We start from the raw sequence: 25,474 nt of genomic DNA on the forward strand, positions 1-25,474 counted from the left end.
ATATTAACAACTAAACTAGTAAAAGAATCTCATATTGTTTTAAAGTACAGGGCTATTATCAATAAAATGGAATAAAACAATCAATTGTAAAAATGGTCATTGTGCAGAATGTCTTGTTTCAGCAAAAATTATAAGTAGAGTATATTACTATTGGATCATTATTTTTTATTTATTAACATCTAAACAGCATCTTGATATTTTTTTGGGTGGGGTCAAAGGGGAACTAATTTCAACAACTTTATATGCTATATCAAATATAGCAATAAGACTATGTATTCATTTTGACATAAAACAAAGTAACTAAAGTAAAAGTAAAGTAACTTGTAACTATAGCTGCCAAAGATATGTAGTGGAGTAAAAAGAAAGATATTTTCCTCTGAAATGTAGTGCAGTAAGAGTAAGGCACTACCCAAGTACTTGTTTTCTTCTAGTGTATATTATATAATGTTTGTATTTGTGTACAGTAGTGGTGGACGAAGTACTAATAGCATCTACTTAAAAGTAAAAGTAGAAATACTATAATACTCTATTAAAAGTAAAAGTCCTGACTTCAATTTTTTAGTGAAGTAAAAGTACAGATGCATTACCAGCAAAATGTACTTAAAGTAGGCTATCAAAAGTGGATGTACTCCTTACATAGACTCACACTCATACTCATAGACTGGCATCTTTTAGAGTGTTATGTTATTATAGTATTATAGTATTATAGTATTATAGTATTTGTTTGTTTGTATCTGTAATACGTACATGTAGAGCATTTTTATGTTGTAGTTAATCAATGTACAGCCAATTTTAGATACCTAGGGTAGATTTATAGTATAACATTTAAACAAGTGAGGTTTAGGGTTAAGATTTTTTTGTGTAAAATCTTAAATCTTAAACTCTGAAAAGTAGTAACTATAAGTGGCAACTACATGTAGTGAGGTAAAAAAAAGTATAAAAGTTCTCTCTGAAATCTAGTGTAGTTTAAATATTAAGTTAGCATAAAATGGAAATACTCAAATATGTGTTTAAGTAGAGTACTTGAATAATTGTAGTTAGTTACTTTCCACCACTGGCCAACAGCCCAATTTAACATTGGACATTTTCTGTAATAAAGAGCATTGCATGTACCATAGAGTCAGTGAGTGATGTCAGTTTATGTTAATATTTATTGCGCTTTGATTACATTACATTAATGGTTAAAGCACATCATTATGAGTGATAGTAGAACATTCATTGTATTCTTGTTGTGTCATATCCCCACTGTATGGGAAAGAAGTGCTATGAAACCAATGTAATAAATATAGTATAAATATGTGTACAGTGAAAAAAGTAAAAATACAATTATTATTTGGAAAATGGGATCTTGGAATGCTTCATGTCGTATATATATATATATATATATATATATATATATATATATATATATATATATATATATATATATATATATATATATATATATATATGGAAGTTGTAGTTACATGTTATTACAAATATATATTGAGCTGGAACCACACACCTCAAAAATAATGTTGTTTTACTGTCCCTGTCCCTTATTGATGTGTATATTGATAAGCAATAAAAATAAGTAGGAATAAACTATGATCCAGCCTGTATCGCTAACCCTTTCATTTGAGTTAATCTTGGTTTATATATGTATCTTTAATCTTTAATTGTGCTTCAGCTTTATAGATTATGTCTCCAAATTCTCCACTAAAAACACACTGAGCTGATTTAGCGTTTATCTGCATTTTTTCTGTCAAGTCAAGGTGCTTTAGCAGGTACCCACCCAGTCACAGCAGTGTAGACAGATGTGAATGGACCAGTAAGATATTTACAGAACAAAAACTTGATAAAAGGTGACACTCTTTTATAACATCACGCTGAGGATCCAGAATGCATTTCATTATCTTATCTACATAAAACAAGATGAAAGATTCATATTTCATTACAACGCTCCAAACAGTCTCTGGCTTGCTTCATCATTTTCATCTTACATCTTAAATGTAAAAAAAAATAATAATCTTCTCTCATCTCTCATAATCTTTGAATGATGGTCTGTATCCTAACTCAACAGCTTGCAAAGAGTACTACTTTTTTTTAAAATAAATGTATAGAGATGACTCATTCTGGAAGAAAAATTATGGAAGTGAGTACTTCTCTCCACTACAGCTGTACAAATGGGTAATTGTAAAGGAACAAGACTCATGTTTGACAGCAAACTGACTTCTCTGTAATTAAGCAGCCGCATAGATAGACAGTGATAGACAATATCATCAATATCTAAACAACCCAAATCAAAATATATACTGTAAGGTGTTTGCACTGTATTCACTGGATATGTCTTCATATCTTATGGGGTTTTTTTTGGAGTTGGTACAGGGGGGGGGGGGGGGCTCTGCAGCAGCTTGACTTCATTTCAGAGTCAGTTTTGAAGATTTGAAGGACGCCTCCAAAAAGTAACAAACTCCAGGGATGTCTTCTGGGAAGTTGGCCGGAAGCTCCTGTCTGCTCCTGGGAATGAAGACAAACTCTGGACGATCCTTCAGTAATCTGGGACAAAGAGCACACAAATAAAACATGAATCTAAAAACAATGTGGCAAATTATTTGACAGAAGAAGAAACACAGTGCTCCTTCTAAAACCTCAGTTTCCTATCCAGAGCACTCTGTTTTTTTCTCTCTCTCTGCAACTCTGGAAACAAATGACACCATTCAGTGTTGGCTCATTGAAATGTGACCACTGTTTATTTAAGATGATCAATATTTCCTTGTTTTTCAGTCTTAAAGTCAAATAAAATGTTTTGAGAGAGGGAAGTTAAGAGTGAATTAGCATTACCTGTGGGTCGTGGGGCTGATGTTGATTTTTCTTGTTTGGCTGCAGGATTCAAACTTATTGGCCAATGTGACATTGTTCCCAAAAAGGCAGTAACGTGGCATCCTCACCCCAACTACACCAGCCAGTACTGAACCAGTGTGGAGGCCGATACGCATCTGGGAAAAAAATACAATATTCAACACTCAGTTTGTGAACTGAATCGAAGGCTTCTACTTCACTCTGTAACTGTACGGTATATGAGAGCTGGCGTTGGCATTAATACTGCTCTTGTATTTGCTCTGCATCTGCAAATTCATTTCTGTTTGATATTACACTTTTTTTTGTCAAACAATCCCATGAAAAGTCAAAAATCAACAATAAATTGAATCTTAAGCAATACCACACACATCGACTTGCTATATATACTTTCTGGCGAACCCAGTAGTCCCCAAAAATGCACTGTTGAAGTAACATTTTTGCTATAAACGACAGTGCCAAGTTGTTTTAGAAGAAATTACTGAGTCTTTCTCAAAAATGAATGTGTATATTCTAATTTTAAAAATGTCTGTCTTCAGTAGGAGCTGATGGTCTTGGGGCTAAGAGACACAGATGGGGCAAAGAAGCTGGAAAGTATTAAGAGAAAGACCAACACACTCATGCATGGTTGGTTTTGGTTTTTTATGTGATTTGTTGACATGAGTAAAATATATGGTATCCCATCCTTTAAACTCTTTTAGTATTTTGAGGTTGTTTGGTCTGGTTTAAATGTACAAGTTAAATAACAGTGAACGCAGCTCTGAAGGTTTCCCTAAAACTTCATTAATAGATTTATAGATACAAAAATATTTTTCTACGCTGCACGACAATGTCAGACATTATCCATCATACATGTTAAATATCATTATTTTGGTCAAATATATAAAACCATATTAGCATGCTTTTTTTATGGCTGCACATTTGCATCAGATAAAAATGTGCACAATTGTGTTAACACAACTATAATTAAGCATGAAATATTTTTCCTGTTAACTTAAACTGGCTCTGATAAAATGGCAGCTGTTTTGTTTGTGATGCAAAAAAAAAATCATTTATTTATTATTATCATTTTAGGTTCTTTATTTAATTAAAGAACCTAATTAAAATTAATTAAAATGAAGCAGAATGCAGATTGCTAATTTCCTGATTTATTCACTGGATTATACTATTATGGAAAGTTATAGATTATTTCAACATTTCAGTTCAACAATCAGTACTTTAAATTGAGTATACATACCCGTCAGTCAAAACCATGATTACTTTATGAGGACGTCTTTACGGCTAAAATTTACATTTTACTTATATGACAGAAACCCTTCTGTTAGAGTTGGCATCATTTATTTTCATAATTTCCTGTTGTATGAAAACTCTTGATGTGGAAACTTTTTGATGAGCAACATTTTGAAATTGCATCATTGGAAGTTATATCATCACTTTGAATGAGTAGTACAACAGTAAGCAGTGCTTGACCCTAACCTGTATTCGTTCTCCAGTTGGCGTCATAACTTCGTCTGAGAGCTCCATCATCTTTAAGGCCATGAGTGCTATTTGAACAGCGTGAGTCTCACTCTCCTTGTGTAAGCCACCAGCTACACAATATGCGTCACCAATGGTCTCCACCTGAATACAGTGGATGATCATTACAATTATATCTAATATGAACATGAAAAAACAATTTTCAGAAGCTGTTTGTTGCCCCTCCAACACAAAGTCAAAGGCTTTCCTGTCAGTGAATCTAAGCTCACATACTGTGCTCAACCAGAAAGCTAAACCTATATTTAAAATGTAGATAATCCACCGTGAACAAAATGTCAAATGTTAAGTGGATATTTATCAAAACTTCTTAATGATCGGTAGGAGACAGAGAGCAGAAAAATCAAGGAGTAATAAAACTTAAATTGTAATAGTACTTTATCCCTTGCCATATTAAAAAGTCCTTTCTTCTTCTTTCATGTAAATCTGGACCGGAGAGCACTCAACAGCTATGTGGCAGAGACAAAGTGGAACTATTTTTAGGTGCATACATGTGGAGTGGAAACAGGGTCCTGGAGGAACCTCTGACTTCCTAGCGTTTTACGAGATATTTGTCAAACATGCTGCTCTCTCTGTTATGCTTCTGTGACACTTTGATTACATTATCCAACCTCCCTGCAGATTAGGAGCGTTTGGCAGACACAAGGGTAGTTGTTTGAGCTGCAGTCACAGTTTGTCTTTTGAATTTGCGGTGGAACACTGTATCATTTTCTTGTTCAAATTTTTTTAATTAATGAAGTAATTGGTTTTGAATGACTTGGCTGGCTCCTCAACCTTATGCTGCTACCTGATGAATTATTAAGCTGGTGTCAAAAAAGGAAACATGCATCTCTGTGTTTGGATTTTTTAGCTACTGTAATGATCTACTTTTGAAAATCTCAACTTTTTGCTTATTTTTCATTTTTGTCAGCATCAAAAATTATTAATTTAAAAGCAAATGTAGGCGTATGTAGTGAGCTACAGGCAGGGCTGGAGCTACCACTCAGGACACTCAGGTCATGTCATTGGTAATATTTCTGGTTAAGGTTTAAGGTGTTAATGACATGAAGACGAGTATACACACGATCATTCTAATGTTTAGGCTGATATCTTAAAACTTGACTATTTTAGGCTTTAAATAAACATTAAAGAGACCTCAAATTTTCCTCCACAATTACATATCTGGTAGTGCAGAGATGGATTTGAAACAACATTTTGGAAAATAAATAAATAAATAAATACTCTAGCTACAAAGTTCTTACAGGATTTGATCAAATCATTTGTAAAATTCAATTAAAACATAAGATTTTTCAGCAGTAACTATTACAAGGATACAAAAAAATATCATTGTAATGCTGTAAAATAGATAAAATAAACCAAAAATATTCACTCTCTCTTGTAAATTTGAATTTGAAATGACGTAGTTTTGCACAACATCATTCAGAAGACTGTTCACTTGCTGATTTCTGCTTTTTTTTGCCCAATTTAAAGGACCTTTTCTACTGACACCTAAATGTTTTGTTTACGTTTTTCCATCTTGTGAAGTGTAACCGTCTAATGTCAGCTACTTATCTGAAATTTGTCAGATGCTCAACAGCTGCTAAAAAAAGGTTCTGGCATCAGCTCTACAAATGCTCTTACGTACCATTAACATACCTTATAAACATCAAGGTCTCCACATTGGTGGTCAAACCTGGTGTACAGCTCATTGAGCATGGTGATCACTTGCATTGGGGTACAGCGTGAGCAAATAGCTGTGAAGCCCACGAGGTCAGAAAATAGCATTGTGACTCGGTCAAACTTTTTGGCCTGGACCGTTTGACCCTGCCAGAGCTGCTGCGCCACAGTGCCAGGGAAGATGGAAAAGAGGAGGTCCACTGTTTTCTTCTTCTCCTCCTCCAGTGCTTGGTGAGCATGCTCCAAAGCTGCTTTGGCCTTCCCCAGACGCTTCTTCAAACCGTCCTGCGCTTTGGCCTGTTCCCCGACCAGGACTACGTCACGCAATGCGTTATGAATGGGGATGTCTGACAAGTAGAGGCCACGGCCTGTTAGCTCCTCCAGCTTGTCCACACACGGTGAACCCAAGAACAAGATGACGTTTGACTCGGAAACATAGATCATCTGGCCTTTCAGGTCCATGAGCTGAAAGGAAAAATCAGTTGATGAGAAGAGTTAATTTTGTTGGAAGTTAGTAGGAATCGCGTAATTATATGAACTAACTGCTCTCGTTGCATAATGACTTTGTTTTTTTAAGGTAGATTGATGAAGATGAATGTTTACAATACATCCTGCAGCAGCAGTCCCATATTATTTTCTTTAAGTTCAAATTCCCCACAGAAAAAACAAGATTTTTTTAAACTATCTTTAAGGAAGGAGTAAAAAAAGGTTGCCTGTGTCTGTGCATTATGGAAAACATACAATGTTTACTTCTTGAAGATATTCATAGAAATGTAAACATTTGAGAAAAGGGAAAAACAAACTTATTGTTTATTTATTTGGAGGGGGAAAAAAACAAAATCCCATCCAACCCAAGTACGGTTTTATTTCCCACACTAAGCAGTAAAGCAATGTTGATCGATTGTTGCACAGCTTAGGTCCAGACGGAAATACCTCGACAAATATTATACAAATTGCCATGAACCTTGATACAAACATTATTGGTCATATTGGATATATGAGTTTGGTGATCTCCTGATTTTCGCTCCATTATTGGTTCAAAATGTGTCCAATACTTTGGTTTATGACCAAATATACCTTCAAAATCAATGACATTCACATACATCTCAGCGGCATATTATGTGTAATGCCACTTTGCATGTTAGATAATATGCTAACATGCTTAACTGAAATATTGAATTATAGTTGATAAAAGAACAACAACAACTTCTCACTTAATAACTGACACCACATTTGGATTCACTGAGGTGTAAAAAGGTGTATGTATCTCGAGCTGCTACAATTATTCAATTAATAGATTATTTGGCAACTATTTAATTGTCAATTATTTTAATAATCAATTAGTTGTTTTTTTCTTTTCTTTTTTTCGAGAGAGAAAAAATCCAAATTCTCAGATTCCAGCTTCTCAAATGTGAATATTTTATGATTTCTTTAGGCATCTGTGATAGTAAACTGGATATATTTGGGTTGTAGAGTGTTGTGGACAAAACAGGACATGTGAGGATGTCACCACAGGACATGTGAGGCAGACATAACCATTAGTTTCAGCCCTAGATATGTCTGTATCAAAGCATCTCAACAATTTCTGACGTCATACTTTAACTTCTGATTCTTATTCACCCTCTGGCAAATTATTACATTTACGTCATCACGACTGCTAAAGATAAGCAACACATTTTCAAGCTCAACTGCTGACGTCACTTTGTCGTCATTTGTTGATTGTTAAACCAACAGTAGTCTCGTGTGACATGTCGGCCACTTCTGTTGACACAGTCACATTTGTTCACAGCAGACTTGTCAGCTGAGTAATTCATTAATTTCTACATCACTGAGCCTCTGCTTATTGCTCATCCACTCGCTGATTTTTCACCTGTTTTATTTGGACTGCAGCCACTAAAGGTGCACCTCCCTCTGTACGACTGGTGTCTATATACTGTAAAGTCGAATCATCTCTGACTGAATGTCGTTGGTCATTATACCACTGTCATGTTTGCTCACTGAGACTTTCATTTTCTCGTCATGGCGACCAGTTGCAGTGCACCCTTACATAAATGGCATAAGCATGGCTGTGCCTTTGATGCATAAAATGGTTTGACATTTGCTTCTGATCTCCGCTGGGGGTTTACTGTTGATCTCTACCTCAGACCAAGTGCACACAAATACACCCCTAATAAGCTGGACTGCTTATAAACAGCCTGATTCTTTTTTCTTTGAATATAAAAACAATGACTGGAAAAATTTTTCCACCTCATCAGTCACTTATATCTCACATATATGCCGACATACCTTCCCTGGGTTATCTGTGGCGGACACTCCGTGCTTGATCCTAATGATGAACTGTGTGTTCAGCATGGTCAGAATACCCTGAAAGGTACATTTGATCTGGGGGGAGACAATAGAGAAGTGTTCTTGGAAGGTAGCAGACCGTCTCAGTCCATCCTTTCTGCTCAGCCTCTTCCTGAGCCCATATCCTATTTGCACCAGAACTAGGTCTTGGTCCAGGATCAGATGGAAAGGGAAGATAGTGGAGAACAGAGAGGTAGGAAGGGTCCCAGCTGAGGTCGCCCGCAGCGGACTGGGGCTCAGATTTTTAGCATCCTTAACTACAACTGTGTACAGAAGACTGGGCTGCGGGCTGGATTGCAAGATGCTGTCTTTAGCACTGGGAGGATCCATCAACACATCCACAGTGGTGTGATACAGCAGGCGGGCAGCTGCTTTGATAACTCCAGGGAAAAAGAGCTCAGTGGTCGGGCGGGGGTTGAAGAAGTAGACAGTAAGCAGACCCGGATCCTTGTCTAAGCACAGCACCGAAGGTTCGTTTACACAATCCTCTCTGTCCAGGTTGGGTGGCATGCTGCTCTGTTTTAACAAGACATTGAAGCTGTTGAGGAAATCATGAAGAGCTCCCCCCACCACCCTCAAAATGTGTCCGTCCTCCTCGTAACACATGTTAAAGAGCTCCTCGCCAAGAGAAACTTTCAAAGCCTCCATCGGGATTGCTGTCGGGTGCATGAAGGGAAACAGGTGAAGATGTGAAGCACACATGACTTATAAGGACTTAACGATACACATGACATATTTTACAGTATTATTTTCAGATTTAATATTACCTGTTTTGGCTGAATAAATGTTCATCATGTCCACGAAATGTTCTGGTTCATCGTTGCTACTCTGACATTCCGTGCGACAAATTACTGGGCTGCAGAGACAACAAAGAGCAAAGTCAGACATGTAAACCAGACCAAATTTCAAGAAAAATAGGCCTACATGAGACTTTTACTAATCACTATTTTCATGATCAAATATTCTGCCACATTTTTAAAATTAATAAATGAATAATTTTGTCTGGAAGAAGTGAAAAGGCGCTTTTTATCATTCTCCAGAGTCCAAGGCGACATTTAAACTCTCTTGTTCTGTCCGCCCAAACATCCAAAAACCCAAAGATATTCAGTTTACTATCATATGTGCCAAATAAGCAGCTCAGAGTTGAGAAGCTGCCACCAGCAAATGTTTGCCAGTTATACTTGAAAAAATACTTATTGAAAAATAATGATTAATTAATTATCAAAGCAGTGTGTGGCCAATTAATAAGTCTACCAAATATTCTACTGCAGCTTCAGATTAGATCATATTTAGAGAAAAGAATACAGAATGTTTTATTGTTTGCTGTAACCTAGTCATATGTTTTTCAGCAGATGTATGTTTTCTTTTTATTTATATATTTAGTCACAGCAGCTTGACCCTGTATCAAGCAGGAGACATTTTGAAGGGATGTTGAGGTATCTTTAAGCTAAACAGTAGGCCAACAATGAGATCATGTTATCATGGGTACATGCCATTGTTGCAGAGGTTTAATTTAAGCAGTAGTAATGGTATTTGTAGCTGTCAAGCAGCGGTGTAGCTGCTATTGAAGTCTTGATGACACATTTTACCTTTCAGAGTCCCTGGTTTGAACTGATAGCCTCATCATTCGTTGGACGGCAGTATGCAGCCTTTGAAACTGTGTGACAAAGTGTCCAGCAAGTTAAAGGTCATCGTCAGACAGGATTTAAAAGCAGCTGTAATTATGCAAGCACCAATAAATAAATAAAAAAAGCAGGATCAAAAGGTTAGATTAAATGAAAACATCTGATGTATCTCAAATGCATAAACATGCGTGATGCATGTGCCTTAATGCAGACGAGACACATGAGACATGTTTTTCATATGTAAAACATAGTTGCATCCTGAATAATAATACATTTTAACTCACCTCCGGGCATGCCAATTTTCGGATGCTCTCCCCAAGTGTATGCAGGTTAACTTTGCCTCTGCTTGTCTTCTGCCGAGGTATAGCCTCACCTATTTTCCCGTGCACGTCCTGAGAAATAGGCAATAAATCCGCAGCGTCACTTGAGCGCTGCTCAAAGTCTCCCAGCTCATTATTCTTAGCGCTGCTGGAGAATGGACACTCTCCTGATATCTTCAGTTCTTTCAGCTTCGCGCAGAACATCTTCGCTTTGCTGTGATCTCCAGGCTTCTCTCTCTCTCTCTCTCTCTCTCTCTCTCTCTCTCTCTCTCTCTCTCTCTCTCTCTCTCTCTCTCTCTCCCTATGTTTTTTTTAATTTTTATTTATCTGATTTCGGAGGGAGACAATCCTGGTCGAGCAGCTGCGGTCTCCGGGAGAAATTCCATCATCTGGTGTGCTCATCCAGGATTTACCTTCCTCTCTGCGAGTAGCTGATATGATCAGCACCAAAGCCACAGACCACATACAATATTCACTGAAACCTGCATGGGCAAATAATGGCAAGGAACCATCCATAAACCAAAAGCCAATGAGAAACTGGAGAAAAAAGAGTAGCAGACCAATCCATGCGCAAGTGGGGCTGGAGTGGTTGAGCAACCTATCAGCAAAGAGAAATTATTTCCAGCCGACTCCTCGCATGCAATGGACTTTTTTACTTACTCAAATCAGCCTCTGGACTGGGTCCCATAATATGAAACTGGTCCCCACATAGCATCACTGTTAAATATACATGGACCTCAGTGTAATCTTAAAGGATAGTAAGGATCACAATTTTTCAAATCTGTTTTAAACAGCAGTCAGGTGTCCATATAAACACCGAAAGAGGTTTTCCCTCGCTGCAATCATTCCTCCTGTTCATACTGACTATTAAATGATCACTTTAAAATGTGCTTTCAATGTAAGCAATGGGACAAAATCCACAGTGTGTCATTTTGTGCAAATATGCATTCAAACGTTTATCTGAAGCTTCTATGGATGTTTCAGCAGTCTGAGTTAGTCATATCAAGTGGATATCTGCCACAATTACAGTCTTTTTAGCATCAAATTCCCTCTTAATGTTTCCTCAGACAGTGCTTCCCTTCTGAGGTCTAGCAGACTATTGTAACTAAAAGAATGACTTCAACACTAAAGATATCTACTTGATTTGACTAATTTGGAGGGCTGAAGCTTCATATTAGCTTCAGATAAACTTTTAAAGACATTTTTGCACAGAAGGAGAACTGTGGATCATTTAATGGCCAGTATGATCAGAAGGAAAAACCTATTTCAGTGTTCATTTGGGCAACTTACTGTTGTTTTAATAAAGGCCGAAGTCTTATTTTATTGTTGTCAAGGTGAAACACCTTTACTGTTGAATAATCTAATATATAACATAACATATACTGTATGACAAACTGATCATATGAATTATGTATTAAATATCTACATGAAAAGTAAAAAGTACAATATTTCCCTCTAAAAAGGTAGTGAAGTAGAAGTATAATAGCACAAAATGGAAATACAATTGCCTCCAAACTGTACTTAAGTACAATACTTGATTAAACATATGTATCTTCTACTACTGAAAATCACTGACAAAATGTATCCAATTTGGGTCAATATAGCACCAACACAGAAAGCTACTAAGCTAAGACAAGGGGTTGTTATGTTTTTTTATTTACTGTTGGGTTATTTGAAGCTTATTATAAACTTGTCTGCTCTTTTAAAACTTAAATGTTGCAGTTTGTTATTGATGATTAATAACTTGTTTGTCTTTTGACTGACATATGTACATCCTTTGTACAAGAAACAATAAATTTGTGACAGTTTTTAGTTAACTCAGTATTGTATTGGTGCTATATTCAATAACATGTTGATCCAGTGATGTATTAATTATTATTATTTTATATTTTCTATCTCTCTCTCTCTCTGTTTCTCTTTCTCTCTTTACCTCTATTGCACATTTGCACATTTTCCTCTGCATGTCCATGTACAGTTAGTACAATCAGTTGTCATGTCTCATCAACTTTTTACCCTCACTGGTATTAGTCTTATTGTCTCCATGCTTTTTTAAATTTTTGCCCTTTTATTTGTTGCAATTTTAAATTGACTTATTTATTATTTATTGATTTGGTTTGGTTTTCATTGGTTTGTATAGTAAAAACAATAATAATAATAATGATAATACATTTTATTTAAAGACACCTTTCAAAGCACTCAAGGACACCTTACAAGACACACATAAAACAACAACAGTACATCAAACATAACTAATCAGCAAACACTGGCATGGAAGTTAGTATCATTTTACAAAAGATAAATAAATAAAACAATACATATGGATGTGTATATATAGTCAGTGTATAGTGTATTTTTTAGTTTGAAGATTGATAAAGCATCAACAGACACATATGCCTGTATGTGTGTCTAAAGTTAACAAGCTGACACAATCTGCTGAGGGGACTGTGTAATCCCTACAGGAGCAACTCCTTTAGTCTATCTATCTATCTATCTATCTATCTATCTATCTATCTATCTATCTATCTATCTATCTATCTATCTATCTATCTATCTATCTATCTATCTATCTATCTATCTATCTATCTATCTATCTATCTATCTATCTATCTATCTATCTATCTATCTATCTATCTATCTATCTATCTATTTATCTATCTATCTATCTATCTATCTATCTATCTATCTATCTATCTATCTATCTATCTATCTATCTATCTATCTATCTATCTATCTATCTATCTTAATAAATAGTGTATGTAATTATTATATTGCGGCTTCTTGACACTCTGTGTGGTTTGTATCTTGTGATTTTGTTGCTATCGTCACTTTGGCATCTTACTGTCCCGTGTTTGTATTTCTTAAGTTGTCACTTCACTGGTATGAGAACATCTTGCCAAAGGACCGCAGTTGAGAGCTGAGCCAGCCAGCTAACACCAGCTGGCACATGTAGAGAAATGACGATTATATTATGCCTACTACGTATAAATAAATAAATTGAATTTACTACAACATTAGAATATTTTCCACACTCACAGTGGCTCTTTTGAGTTATTTCCATATCTCACATAAATACATGCTAGAACAAATTTTTGTTTAAGTACAACATGAAGTGAATAATTAGTTTTATTTAAAAGTGGTCAGAAAAATGTTCAGTGATGATTAGACATGTTTGGTGATCATTTATAAAAAATCCATGTGCCATACTGAGGCTGCAGCGCTGCTTGTTGGCCTTGTTTGGTCTGAAAGGAGTATTCTCGTTGTCTAATATAATAAATCCATATCAGAGCTTAAATAATAAACAGCATCGTCCCTTGGGAGTTTTTACTCTCGCAGGACAGCTCTGGAGAAGCTCGCTGTTTATGTTGGCTGTAGTTCAAAACGAGGCCTGGGATGTTGATGTTGCTCTCATGTGACAACAAAAAGTTCATAGGTTAGAGATTAAAGGGGGGATCCTTTCAGCTGGCTACAAGGTGGCCAAGTTCCTTGGTGCAGATAATTCATTAAACTCTCTATTTTAAAGAGTGCAGTTTATGTCATTGATCTTGGATTGTATACCTATACATATATATATATATATATATATATATACATATATACCTATACATATATATATATATATATTTTGTAGAAATCAAGTGTTTTGCAAACCTTCTTAACAATAATTACACATGAGGCAAAGAGTGCAAAATTAATTGAGATCATGGTATCACTTAATATCTTAAAGCAATTTAACCTGAGTTCCATTATTTTTTAACTGATTTGAAATGGTTTTGGAAAGGGCCCTATAAGAAAAAACTCCTGTGGTTAGTTCTGGAGTGAATGCTACAATCAAGCTATGTGGTCGTTTCTATATGAGAACGTGCTGGATGGAAAGGGATGGCTGTCAAACACTTTTAGAGGCCAAATAACAGATTAAAGTGGTCAAACATCTCACATGATCTTATCGAGGGAAATCAACTTTGTATTATGATGAGGATCTAATGAAAATGAAGTGAATTAAATCTCAGTGTTTTTTTTGCTTATTTGGGAGTTGTATCAAATTGAAACAAGATTATTAAAAGCAACAAGCTGAATTTATTATGGAAATAAAAAAAATAAAAAAAAGAGTTTCTACAGTAGTGGTTACATTTTTTCACATCAAGGAGTTATAAACTCACACAGACTCCCACTTTACAGAATTACACTTTACAGAAAAGTCTTTACAGAAAGTCTATATGCAACCCATGAAGATGACATGTTACTTATGGATGGAATAACAGTGAAAATAAATGATTCCCCTTTTTGCTGAGGAGCTCCCTGGAAGCTCCTCAAGGACCCCTTCAGCACACTGAAGTCACAGCATTGCACCATGTTACAACACTGACATGCTTCTTTCTTCTACATGACAGACATACTCAAAATTTCCTCTGTTAGTTCTTTCGGTTCAAGACGAAAATGCAGATGCAAATGCATTTCAGTGACATCTTGAAGCAGATCTTACAGGCTGTCCTCGAGTCTTAGTGACCCATCTGCTACCACAGAGGAAACAGCTGTTGTTGCTGCCTCTCACCGGGACCCAGAGGAGGTAACACCAGCTGTATGGGCATGAACCAATCTCTATTATCTACAACATGCCCCCTCTGACCTTTGCCAAGAGAGTGAGAACTCAGAGGTGAAGAAGACAGCCCGAATCGAGTCCCGAAGCATCCGTCCAACAAAATGAGAGCAACGATCACACTGCAGGCCACTTCTCTAACCCTTTTTTTTTTTTTTTAAATCTCAGTCCACATAGAACATGCTCCTAAATGGGGAAGGCAGAAAATGTGGTTCAGATTTTCTCCACTGACTCTCCTCATCTGCAAGAAGATGGACGTCCTCATCCAGGGCTACAAGGAATCATGAAGAGGTTGTGGTTCAGACAAAAAAGGATAGAGGCAGTATAGACCAGATGCAAGAGAAGAAGCAAATAATTCAACAGGATTACCCTTGTCAGTTTTTTATTATTATTAATTATATGACTAAATATTTATTACTGATGCACTGGCATGTGCAGAGCATTTTTATTGTGTAGCTGGCAGATGTGAAGCTGCCTTTTGTACTCTTTGGAAATTTTATCTGTAGCAGCACTGATCACATTTTGTATGTGAAATCTTAATCTGCAAAGTAACAAGTAACTGTAGCTGTCCAATAAATGCAGTGAAGTAAAAAAAATAAATGTTTCCATCTGAAACGTAGAACAGTGTAAGTATAAAGTAGTTTAATGTGCAAGTAAAGGTTCCAGGAAATTGTATTTATGTACAGTACTTGAGTAAATGCACTCAGCTAGCCTCCACCACTGGAATCAGGCGTGATGTTGAACATTTGTTTCATCTGTTCATCTCTTAGATGGTGATGTCCCCGGGTAAACCCATTAGCAGTGGAGGATGACTCAGGACCAGGATTCAGAGAATCATGGCTCAGTAGAGGACCAATGATGTGAAGCTAAGGTCATTGGATATCCAGAGGCAAAAGATGTCTGTGCTGTATGCTGCATCAAGATATTTCCATGGACTAACCTGTTTTGCAGTTGTTATCTCTCAAAGATTCTTACTGTTCGTGGAAATGATATCATTTAAGAAATATTAAACCTCAACAGCTGGATTGCATGAAGTAGCTGTTGAGGGTTGTCATATTTTTCCAAAAATGGCAACTTCAGGAGCTTGAAAAAAGCTTGGAGGAAAAAATACATTCTAACATGATCTGATGGGCTTTGAAGTAGTTTTAGGGGCCAATTGTATCAGACAAGTGCATCAGACAGTCTAAACCCATGAAGGAACATGTAGTCCTCACCAAAACTGGAGAGACAATGTTTTCACTTGATGGCAATTGGCTGATATAGATGCAGAATTTCATTAGTATGAACTACATTCTTCTTTTAGCCTTGGAAAGCACAGTACACATACAGATACACAAACACACACACACACACACACACACACACACACACACACACACACACACACACACACACACACACACACACACATGCACACATGCACACACATGCACGCACACACACAACTGCATGCACATACACACACAGACCAACAGCATCTTGTTTTATCAGTGCATCCCCTGAGCACAACATGATAAAAATGTTTCACTTGAGCAACCATGGTGCTTATGACAATGTTAAGGTGATAAGCTATAATGAGCCCGATGCAATATAACCAAAAATAACAGAGAGTTTAATAAAAAATTAAATGTCACTAGAAACAACAGGTGAAATAGAAGCTTTTTTTACGGTTAGTTTTACATTATTTTTGGTTATTTTCAGCCCCTGCAGCATACACACAATGCAGCTACCTGAACACAGTGTATGTCACTTTTGCTGCACAGAGAATTTCCAGTATAGTGTGTTATCTTGGGAAAAAGCATTTGAACATTCCTGAAAAGAAATGAAAAAACAGTAGAAGCAGAGAGATGAAGTTGATTATTCCACTAAAGTCTTCAGTCTTTATTAAACAAGGACCACGCACAAAAAAATATTAATCTCAAGATTATTTATGATTGATTTCGCTATTAGCTCATTTCCATCTGCAGTTCCATGGCAGGTACACAAATTATTTGTCTCATCCCTGTTGTTACATCCCGCCATCTGTCACTTTGTCACAGATGTGTCCAAAGATAACCTTTGCTGACGTCTATATGATGAATGTGCATTTTGTAATGCAAGTTTCCATAGCGTGTGCCATATATTCACTCCCTGCACACACTCTCCCAGAGATCCTGATACTCTGTTTATGATATGCAGTGAGATAGCAAATCTCATCACAAATCAAGCCTAGCACACAAAGTCCACAGAGCTCAACAGTAGTGACTTCAGTATAAGTATAGCTGCACTCAATCTAAAAAAAGAAGCCTTTTTTCAGGCAGATAGCAACATTCAGGCAGATGAAGCCCTTTAAAAGATACTTGCAGTTAATCTTTGGTGCTGTTCTGTTCTCCATTTTACAGTGGATCTTTGAATAGTAGTAAACACACCAGCCGAGGTTTGGATCAGCACAAACTCATCTTTCATTTTTACGTTATAAAACATTATGTTTTCTGTCTTTTCAAAACAGTTATTAAAGTTGAGGAATTGTACAACACAACCATTTAATCTGCCTGTGTAGTGTTAAAACTCCAGTCCAGCCTTGAACATTGGAGATATCAAGTGTGTTTATTTAATTTTTTCCTGACAGTCTGCTACACTCAGAGGATTTATTTTTTATTTTTTTCAACGTGTATGAAAAGGACCATCTCAGCTCCTTTTCCCAGTAATCCTAACAAACCCTTCATGATTTTATCCAGAGGCAATGTTAGAGCAAAACATAACTAATCGAAAGCTGACCTCATTTTCAGCTTGGCCTCTTTTGTGATTATTCAACTTTGCCATAACAACAAAGAACAGTTAATAAGTTCAAACATATTCAGGTGTAAAATATCCATAATATTACAAAGAGCTGTAAATGGGAATCCTGCCAAGCAAGACATAGTTTACCCCTTATTTATATGCTGAGAAAAGTTGCTTTTATTTGGCAAAAAGCAGGTAAATACACACAGTTACCTGATTTATCTTGTTGCTCCAAATGAAGCTTTGAGGTTGATTTATTTCTCTGAAGCTGTTGAGGTTGGGTGTGATGTTTGCTTAACCAAAGCTACCACTTCTACATGCATAAAAACTACATACAGTGTCACTCTGCCTGGTCTATCACGCATTGCTGCCATGTCAAGACCTGACGCAAACAGGCAATGCACAAAGAAACTCCATTCACTGCTCTGCTCTGTATTTAATTGTGTCTAGTTGCATTATTTTTACCTCCTTGAAAAAAAAGGTAAGTAAAAATTACAAGTATATGGTGGAACAAAAAGATAAGAATATAAGAAAGTTCACGCATGATTTCAAATGTTGCATAAGACGGGTGACATGGGCAGTGATGCTGGAATAATTAGATATATAGTATGCTTCACTCCATCCTAGTAGACACTAAACCAGCATTAGAGACATACTTGATATAAATAGCACCACTACAGAAGACTTTAAAGTGTACATCTACAGCATGTTTGGAGCTACAGTGGGTGTAATGTATCTACTTGGAGACTGTCTGCAAGGCTATATAGATGTAGATATATAAATATAGTTCATTAGTTCAGCATGCTATCATACATTTACAAAATACAATTACAGTGTCTTCTCACCCATGTTTGAATACTATATATCTGACTGATCCCTTTATCATGAAAGACTATATGGATCATTCATTACATTACGAAGTGAAAAAAAAGAAAAAAGAAACTGTGTGATGGTTGTATGTGTTTACCAAAAAAAAAATCTATTGAATATGAAATACAGCCTTTTTATAAAGTGATCTGAGTGAATAAATAAGGCTGTCACGTTTTTTTTAATAAGTTATACAAATTACGAGCTACCCTGAACGCCACAGAAGTGGGCGCGGTCAACGGGGTCCAATAGAATGAAGCAGAGAGAGACACGTTTCCTACAACAGACATGACAGCCTCCGGTACACAGAGCACCACGGATAGCTTAGCTTTGTGATCTTAAATTACTGAACTGAACTCCACAATGGTAAGTTAATTGATTAATTAGTGAAGGGAAATGTCTGTGTTGCTTTTTGTAGCTTCAATTTATTCTCAACCTGCTGCTGGGCCCTAGAAAAGCTCCAGCTGGATGACACAGTGCTGCAGTTTGTTGTAGGCATTTGATAAGACAACAGAGATATTTTTAAGGTTATAAACTCTTCTAACTCCTTTTCTAGGCAGCTGCTGACTTTTTTTTTTGTTATCTCAGGTTATGGACTCACATCCCTCCGACACTGTCACCATCCTTCGTGTCAGAGGGCCGCTGGAGTTCAGATGTCAGCTGGACAGCACAGATGGTAACATTCATGGACTTTCTAACCACAATGCATTTAATCATGTTTCCCAGAGCTGTACCAGATATGCTTCAGTGGGCCACAAGCAACAGTTTAACAGTGGTGGAAAAAGTATTCCTGCTAGTCCTGCATGAAAAAACCTCATTAAGTAAAAGTACATAAATATTAGCAGCAAAGTGTACTTAAAGTATTAAAGTAAAAATACTGGTTTGGTCCCTTTGACTGACATTATCTATGATATCATTAGATTATTGATCATTGTGTCAGCAGCATTTTTGCATTAACAAATGAAAACATGAGAGAAGTTTGGAGGTAAAATCACTATTTGGTGGAGCTGTTAACAACTCCTAGACATCTGGAGTTATGTGACCCTGACTACACATTGCTGTTTGTAAGAGGGCAAAAGACTGGAACCAACTGGTTTAATTTTTAACATCATCTGAAAAATAACTAAAGCTCTCAAATAAATGTCATGTAGTAGAAAGTACAATATTTCCCTTTGAAATGTAGTGGAGTAGAAGTATACAGTGGCATCAAATGGAAATACTTTAGTAACGTATAAACACTTAAGAGTCTTACTAAAATAAAGTACTTGAGTAAATGCACTTAGTTACTCTCCACCAATGCAGTTTAATGTCACTGGCATCGTTTTCCCTATCCATACTCCTGTCTCCATCTTGGATGCTGCATTGAGTTAGACAAAACAGGAGCAAATAATATTCATAAACCTGACCTTACACTGCCCGATGGTCACTGCATCCAAAAGTCTTAGATAAAAAAGCAAAAAATAGCATTTTTAGCTTCCTTACCTCGGGCCACAGAGCAGGGCCGCTGATCCATATCAGGTGTCCATATAAACACTGAAAGTGGTTTTACTTACTGTACTCATTCCTCTGGTTCATACTGGCTATTACAAGATCCACTCCCAATGCACGCTCTGTTTAAGTGATGGAAGACAAAATCCACAGTGTGTCCAAACATTCATTTTGTACAAAAATGCTCAAAGGGTTTCTGGTCCTTCAGTGCTACATTGTGCATAAAAGGAAACAGGAACAGAAGACAAAAATAAGAATCATAACAGTGTAGTAATGGTAAAGCAGTGATATTGCAGTAATATATGATTTTGTGAGTTCCTAGTGTATGTTTTGTTTCATGTGTTTTTAAATATTTGCATGTATGTTGTTTGAAACACTGTCTGCTATTTCTGCTATCTTGGCCAAAGCTCCCTTGAAAAAGAGATCTTGTAATCACAATGGGATTCACCTGGTTAAATAAAAGTTTAACAATGATAACAAATGTTTTCTTTCAGCGCTGATCATTCAAAAAGTAATCTCAAGAACATTTGAGACCCTCCGTTCCAAGGTGAAATCTGAGTCCTGTGTTCTCACCATCTGTGACAGTCCTGTTATTATTTGGCCAAACAAAAGTGGTAATGCACCGTGTGAAGATTTACATCAGTGGATACAGTAAGTTCTCCAGTAAGTCCTTCTCTTCTTGTATGGAATCTGTTGCCTATTTTCCATTAATTCCAAATGTTTATTTCAGGACAAATGAACAAGAGAGCAAGAGATCTTCAAAAAAGAAAAACAAGAAGAGCTCAGCAGTGGTATGTTGATATTTTTCATATGAAGATATGCCGCTATGGCATATTAGAAGAATTACATACACTTCTATAACTTAATTTATAACTGCTTTGCTATAAAAGGGGAGTTTTTTCTTGCCACTGTCATCAAGTGCTTGCTTATGGGGGAGTGTTGAGTGTCTTAAAATTAAATTAAAGAGTGTCGTTTAGACCTGCTCAATGTGAAAAGTGCTTTGAGATAACTGTTGTTGTAATTTGATGATAACAAACTGAATTTAATTGCATTGAATTGAATTAACTTGAGCATATTCACATAGAACCTGTTGTCTCTATGGTGTGTGTTTCTGTGTTTATATAAATGCACATTCAGAATGTCATAAACCTTCACCTGATGATGGACATGACCACACGAGGCCCAGCCTCAGCTCCGATCCTCAGCAGAACAGCCCAGAATTCACACTTTCTGTCTACAACTCTTCCCATGGACTGTGTCGTCCGCACCAGCTACAGTGACACCACAAAAAAGTATGTTTCACCCTTAAATGATACGAAAAAAATCTGAAAGCTTAGTGTGTCAGTATAAGTAAGTTTGTCAGGAATTCACTACTGGCTACAACCGTGAATTCAGATCCATGAAGATTTGTGTTGTGGTGTTGCAGAGCCTGTGAGCACCTGGTGGAGGCGCTAACTCATCAGCTGTGTGAGATGGAGAAAGTGACCCTGGATCACATGAAAGGAACCACGCTGCTGGTCCCTGAACCGCTCCACTTCCTCCTCCCAGAGCCAAAAGGACTGGTGACTGTGGTATATCCAGCAGGAGTGCCTGACAGCCAACTAGAGACACAGCGCAGGGTAAGAACCACAGAGTGAATTTCGTTAAAATCCCCCATGAACAGGTGGCATGTATTGTAGTTCCTGTTTCTGTGTGAGCATCTTTTTCACTCATACAACATATGACAACAAGAGATATGAGTGCTGAAATACAGAAAATCTAACTGTTCATGCAGTTTAGAGCTGTTTTGATTAGTTGGTTACTTGATTAATCAGCAACTGTTTTGATAACTTAATAATTGTTTTTGTCATTTTGTTAAGCAGAAACATTTGCGGCAGCAACTTTCTTTTTTCATTTCATTTTGCACTAATCTCTTTCTGAGTAGGAATTACATCAACGCTTTGAGCTCCCAGAAGACAAGCCTTATTTTAGAAGAGCCAATGCTTACCACTTTCCCAATGAACCCTTCAAAGACGGTTACCTCCGAAACCCCCATCAAGTCCTCACACATCCCACCCTGGACAACGGAAAGGTAAAACCATTCAAATATTCATATGATTTAACATACTAATCACAAAATAAGTAATTTTCTGCCACTAGGAGTCTCTCATTCAAAACAATAACAAAAGACGGAGTCTGAAGACATTGTGAAGTAGTGTAGGATTGTGGGAGTTGTTGTCTTTTTCATTGCAGTCAGTTTCTCCTAGTTAGTGTTCCCTCAGTGTTCATGGTTCAAGAGGTTTATTACTTGGAGCAAAAGTATCCTCAGAGGTCTCTCTCCAAAACAAATGAACACAGTGATTAAAACCGGGAATAACACTGAATAAGGCAGTCGCACATTAAAATTCAGTTTTTCTTCAACCCTGGTGGGTGACACTGGATGTCTGAAGGGACTGCAAGCTGCTGCTAACGTTTGCTCAGCTTGTTTCTTTAATAACTTACGATCCAGATGTCCGATTACTAAAATCCTTGGTCCGGGTTTAAAGATATAGTTAAAAATGACCAAGATCTAAAAGTTGTACTGGATTAAAAGTCAAATTTTTACCATTTCTGGAGACAAGCACAATGATTAAGAATGCGCAAAAGGGATATGACACTACTAACAGGTGACTGGGTTTGAAAATTGTGGAAACATTTGGGATAATCACATTCAACACAATGTATAACATTGGTCTAGTCATTTTTACACATTTCAATGCAGAAAACTTACATATTATACCTTTAAAGACATCACAGTCTGTCTCCTCTTTTTAAGATAGGTAATGAAACGTACTGTCCAAGAAATGTTAAACTTGATTTGTCTTTTTGTGTTTTTCAGGTGTACTTGGTCCAAGGGATCTACAGCTATCACCACTACATGCAGGACCGTATGGATGACAATGGCTGGGGCTGCGCTTACCGCTCCCTCCAGACCATCTGCTCCTGGTTTCAGCAGCAAGGCTACGTAGAGCGGTCTGTACCCACTCACAAGGACATCCAGCAGGTAGTGACACTGTACATATAATACACTGCATAAGAATCACTGCTTGGTATTATTTGTGCTTTTCTCAAAGACAGCTGTTTTTATCTGGCTAATTTCTCTTCAGGCTTTAGTGGACGTCGGAGACAAACAATCTTCCTTTGTGGGATCACGTCAGTGGATTGGATCTATTGAGGTTCAGGCTGTTCTGAACCAGCTGCTCGGGGTCACTTCCAAGATCATGTTTGTGAGGTGTGTTGTGTGATCATGCCTTGCACTTTGTGTGCATGATGTGGATTATTGTTTTTATAGATTTATCTGATGACATGTTTGTACTCTTTAGTCAGGGGTTGGAGTTGGCGTCTAAAGGCAGAGAACTGGCCAACCACTTCCTTACTGAAGGGTCTCCCATCATGATTGGTGAGCTGAATGTCAAATCACTTTTACAACCATTCTGGGGTTAAAGGATTAATTAACTTTTTGAGCTTAACACCCTACAAAAACCGTAATTTTGTACATTGTTTAAAATATATTTGACGAGAACACCATCATCTTAATCTAAGTTATTAATGTTTTCTGATGTAGTGAAAGGTTTTTTTCATCAGCAGCATTTGTAAACATAAGTGAAATAACTCTTTCATACCTCAATTATCAGTTCAGTTATTTTGTAGTTCGTTTTGCGCTTTGATTCTGCTTAATATGTGAATATACAGCATATCTATATTCATACTGTTTATGTTTATATATTCTGTATATTGTAGATTTGGTAAAGGAGGTGTTCAACATTTTCAAAGGCTTAGTTATGGCTTGAAAAGACAAACAAATCTTAATTCCCTTTTACAAGATTTTAATAATTTAGATAAATGACTTTTTGATTTTCGTCTGCTCTTTGTTGCAGGAGGGGGAGTTTTGGCTCACACTATCTTGGGTGTGGCATGGAGTGAGACCACCGGGCAGATCCGCTATCTGATCCTAGATCCACATTACACAGGAGCAGAGGACTTACAAGTCGTAACAGACAAGGTTAGCTGTATATTATGTCTCACTGTATAATGTAAGTTTATGTATAAAATGTTGAAAGTGTTGACCATGTTGTGTATCCTTCTCAGGGTTGGTGTGGCTGGAAAGGACCAGAGTTTTGGGATCAAACTGCGTATTATAATCTGTGTCTGCCTCAAAGGCCAAAGGTCATCTGAGCTCTCAGTCTGTCAGTGTGACATCATTTGGCATCGGTACAACATTAAAAACTTTAAACCGCTTTGACAGGAACATATCCAACTTTTCAAATTGGTATAATTTCTGTAATGATGTTAAATTTTTGTATTTAACACGAACAGTTTTAGTCCAGCCTTTTATCAATAATTGTTCATAAAACAAAGGCACAGTCACAGATTAATGTAGTTTTTCTATTGAAAAGATAAACTGATTATACACTTCCTGTAATTGTTATAATGTAATATGAAAAATGTCAGTAAAATGTACGGTATAGGCTCTGCAGAAACTAGTGTGAACTAGTTTGATCATTGTTTTATGTTATTGGTAGACTAAAGATCCCAAATCCAACTCTGATCTACTGCTGGATGATGTAACCTGATGTTGTAGAAGACCTTTTCCATTGTACTATATGGCAGATTTTACAAATAATTAAATTATAAAGTATCTGTTATGTACTCAATCTTCCTGCCTCTGTTAAAATGTTTTGGGCTACAACAAATGATGTCAATCAGTCCTTACTGCTTACTTTGACAGTTATTTTCTCAATTAATTGATAATTTTGCCTTTTAAAATGTCAGAAAAAAGGTTGTTTTTTTTTTAATGTTCTTAATAATTCTTTCAGAGCCTGAGTTGGTAGTTGTCTTAGAATTACTTGTTTTGTCTAACTTTCAGTCCAAAACGTAAAGATACTCAGTTTACTATCACATATGACCCAAAAAAAAGAAGCAAACCGTCACATTTGAAAAGTTTGAACCAACAAATATGGCTTTTTTTTTTGTTGTTGTCGAAAAATAGTTACTTTTACTGACTTAGTATTAGTTAATTAACAGATTGATTTATTGGAGTTATTGGTTAGGTGCTACATATGTTTTAATGTCAATCAAATGACACAAGCTCCAAACTTTCACCGGACAAATCTTTTTTTTTAAATTGTCATATTTATACCTGTAGAGAGAAATCTATCACTACAGTTCTCATTCAAATTCCAAAAATTTGATATTTGCTAGTGAATAAGTGAAGTAACGCTAATCCTCATTTTGCTGCAGACCCCCAGGAAACATTTAAACGACCTCCCGGCGCTTTTGGTCTCACTCTGAGAACTACTAGTGTAGAAGAAGCTGCTTCTGAATGTGTCCTGAACTGCACTGATCCCTCTGACACAGCCCATTATTGGAAAACAATCACGCTCTGTAATTGAGTTTTCACAACCAGTCAATTGTCAGAGTCAAAATGG

The 25,474-nt window shown here is 36.7% G+C and overlaps 2 protein-coding genes across 2 annotated transcripts; one reads left to right on the plus strand and one right to left on the minus strand.

Annotated features, from left to right (window-relative positions):
• Positions 1-2,399: 2,399 nt before the first annotated feature.
• gucy1a1 (guanylate cyclase 1 soluble subunit alpha 1) lies at positions 2,400-10,522 on the minus strand. The gene is made up of 8 exons (XM_062435441.1): positions 10,283-10,522; positions 9,963-10,030; positions 9,141-9,229; positions 8,314-9,029; positions 6,007-6,492; positions 4,315-4,458; positions 2,824-2,978; positions 2,400-2,538 (listed from the first exon to the last, which is right to left on the minus strand). The coding sequence occupies exons 1-8, from the start codon at positions 10,520-10,522 to the stop codon at positions 2,400-2,402; spliced, it is 2,037 nt and encodes a 678-aa protein (XP_062291425.1).
• An 8,282-nt stretch (positions 10,523-18,804) lies between these two features.
• On the plus strand, positions 18,805-24,646 carry ufsp2 (ufm1-specific peptidase 2). The gene is made up of 12 exons (XM_062430707.1): positions 18,805-18,905; positions 19,128-19,215; positions 20,522-20,678; positions 20,758-20,818; positions 21,165-21,319; positions 21,454-21,646; positions 21,952-22,098; positions 22,885-23,049; positions 23,153-23,277; positions 23,369-23,445; positions 23,924-24,048; positions 24,135-24,646. The coding sequence occupies exons 1-12, from the start codon at positions 18,903-18,905 to the stop codon at positions 24,219-24,221; spliced, it is 1,383 nt and encodes a 460-aa protein (XP_062286691.1). The 5' UTR covers positions 18,805-18,902; the 3' UTR covers positions 24,222-24,646.
• The last annotated feature ends 828 nt before the right edge of the window (positions 24,647-25,474 follow it).

This window comes from Scomber scombrus, chromosome 2 (genome assembly GCF_963691925.1).
Source record: "Scomber scombrus chromosome 2, fScoSco1.1, whole genome shotgun sequence".
Classification (NCBI taxonomy): Eukaryota; Metazoa; Chordata; class Actinopteri; order Scombriformes; family Scombridae; genus Scomber; species Scomber scombrus.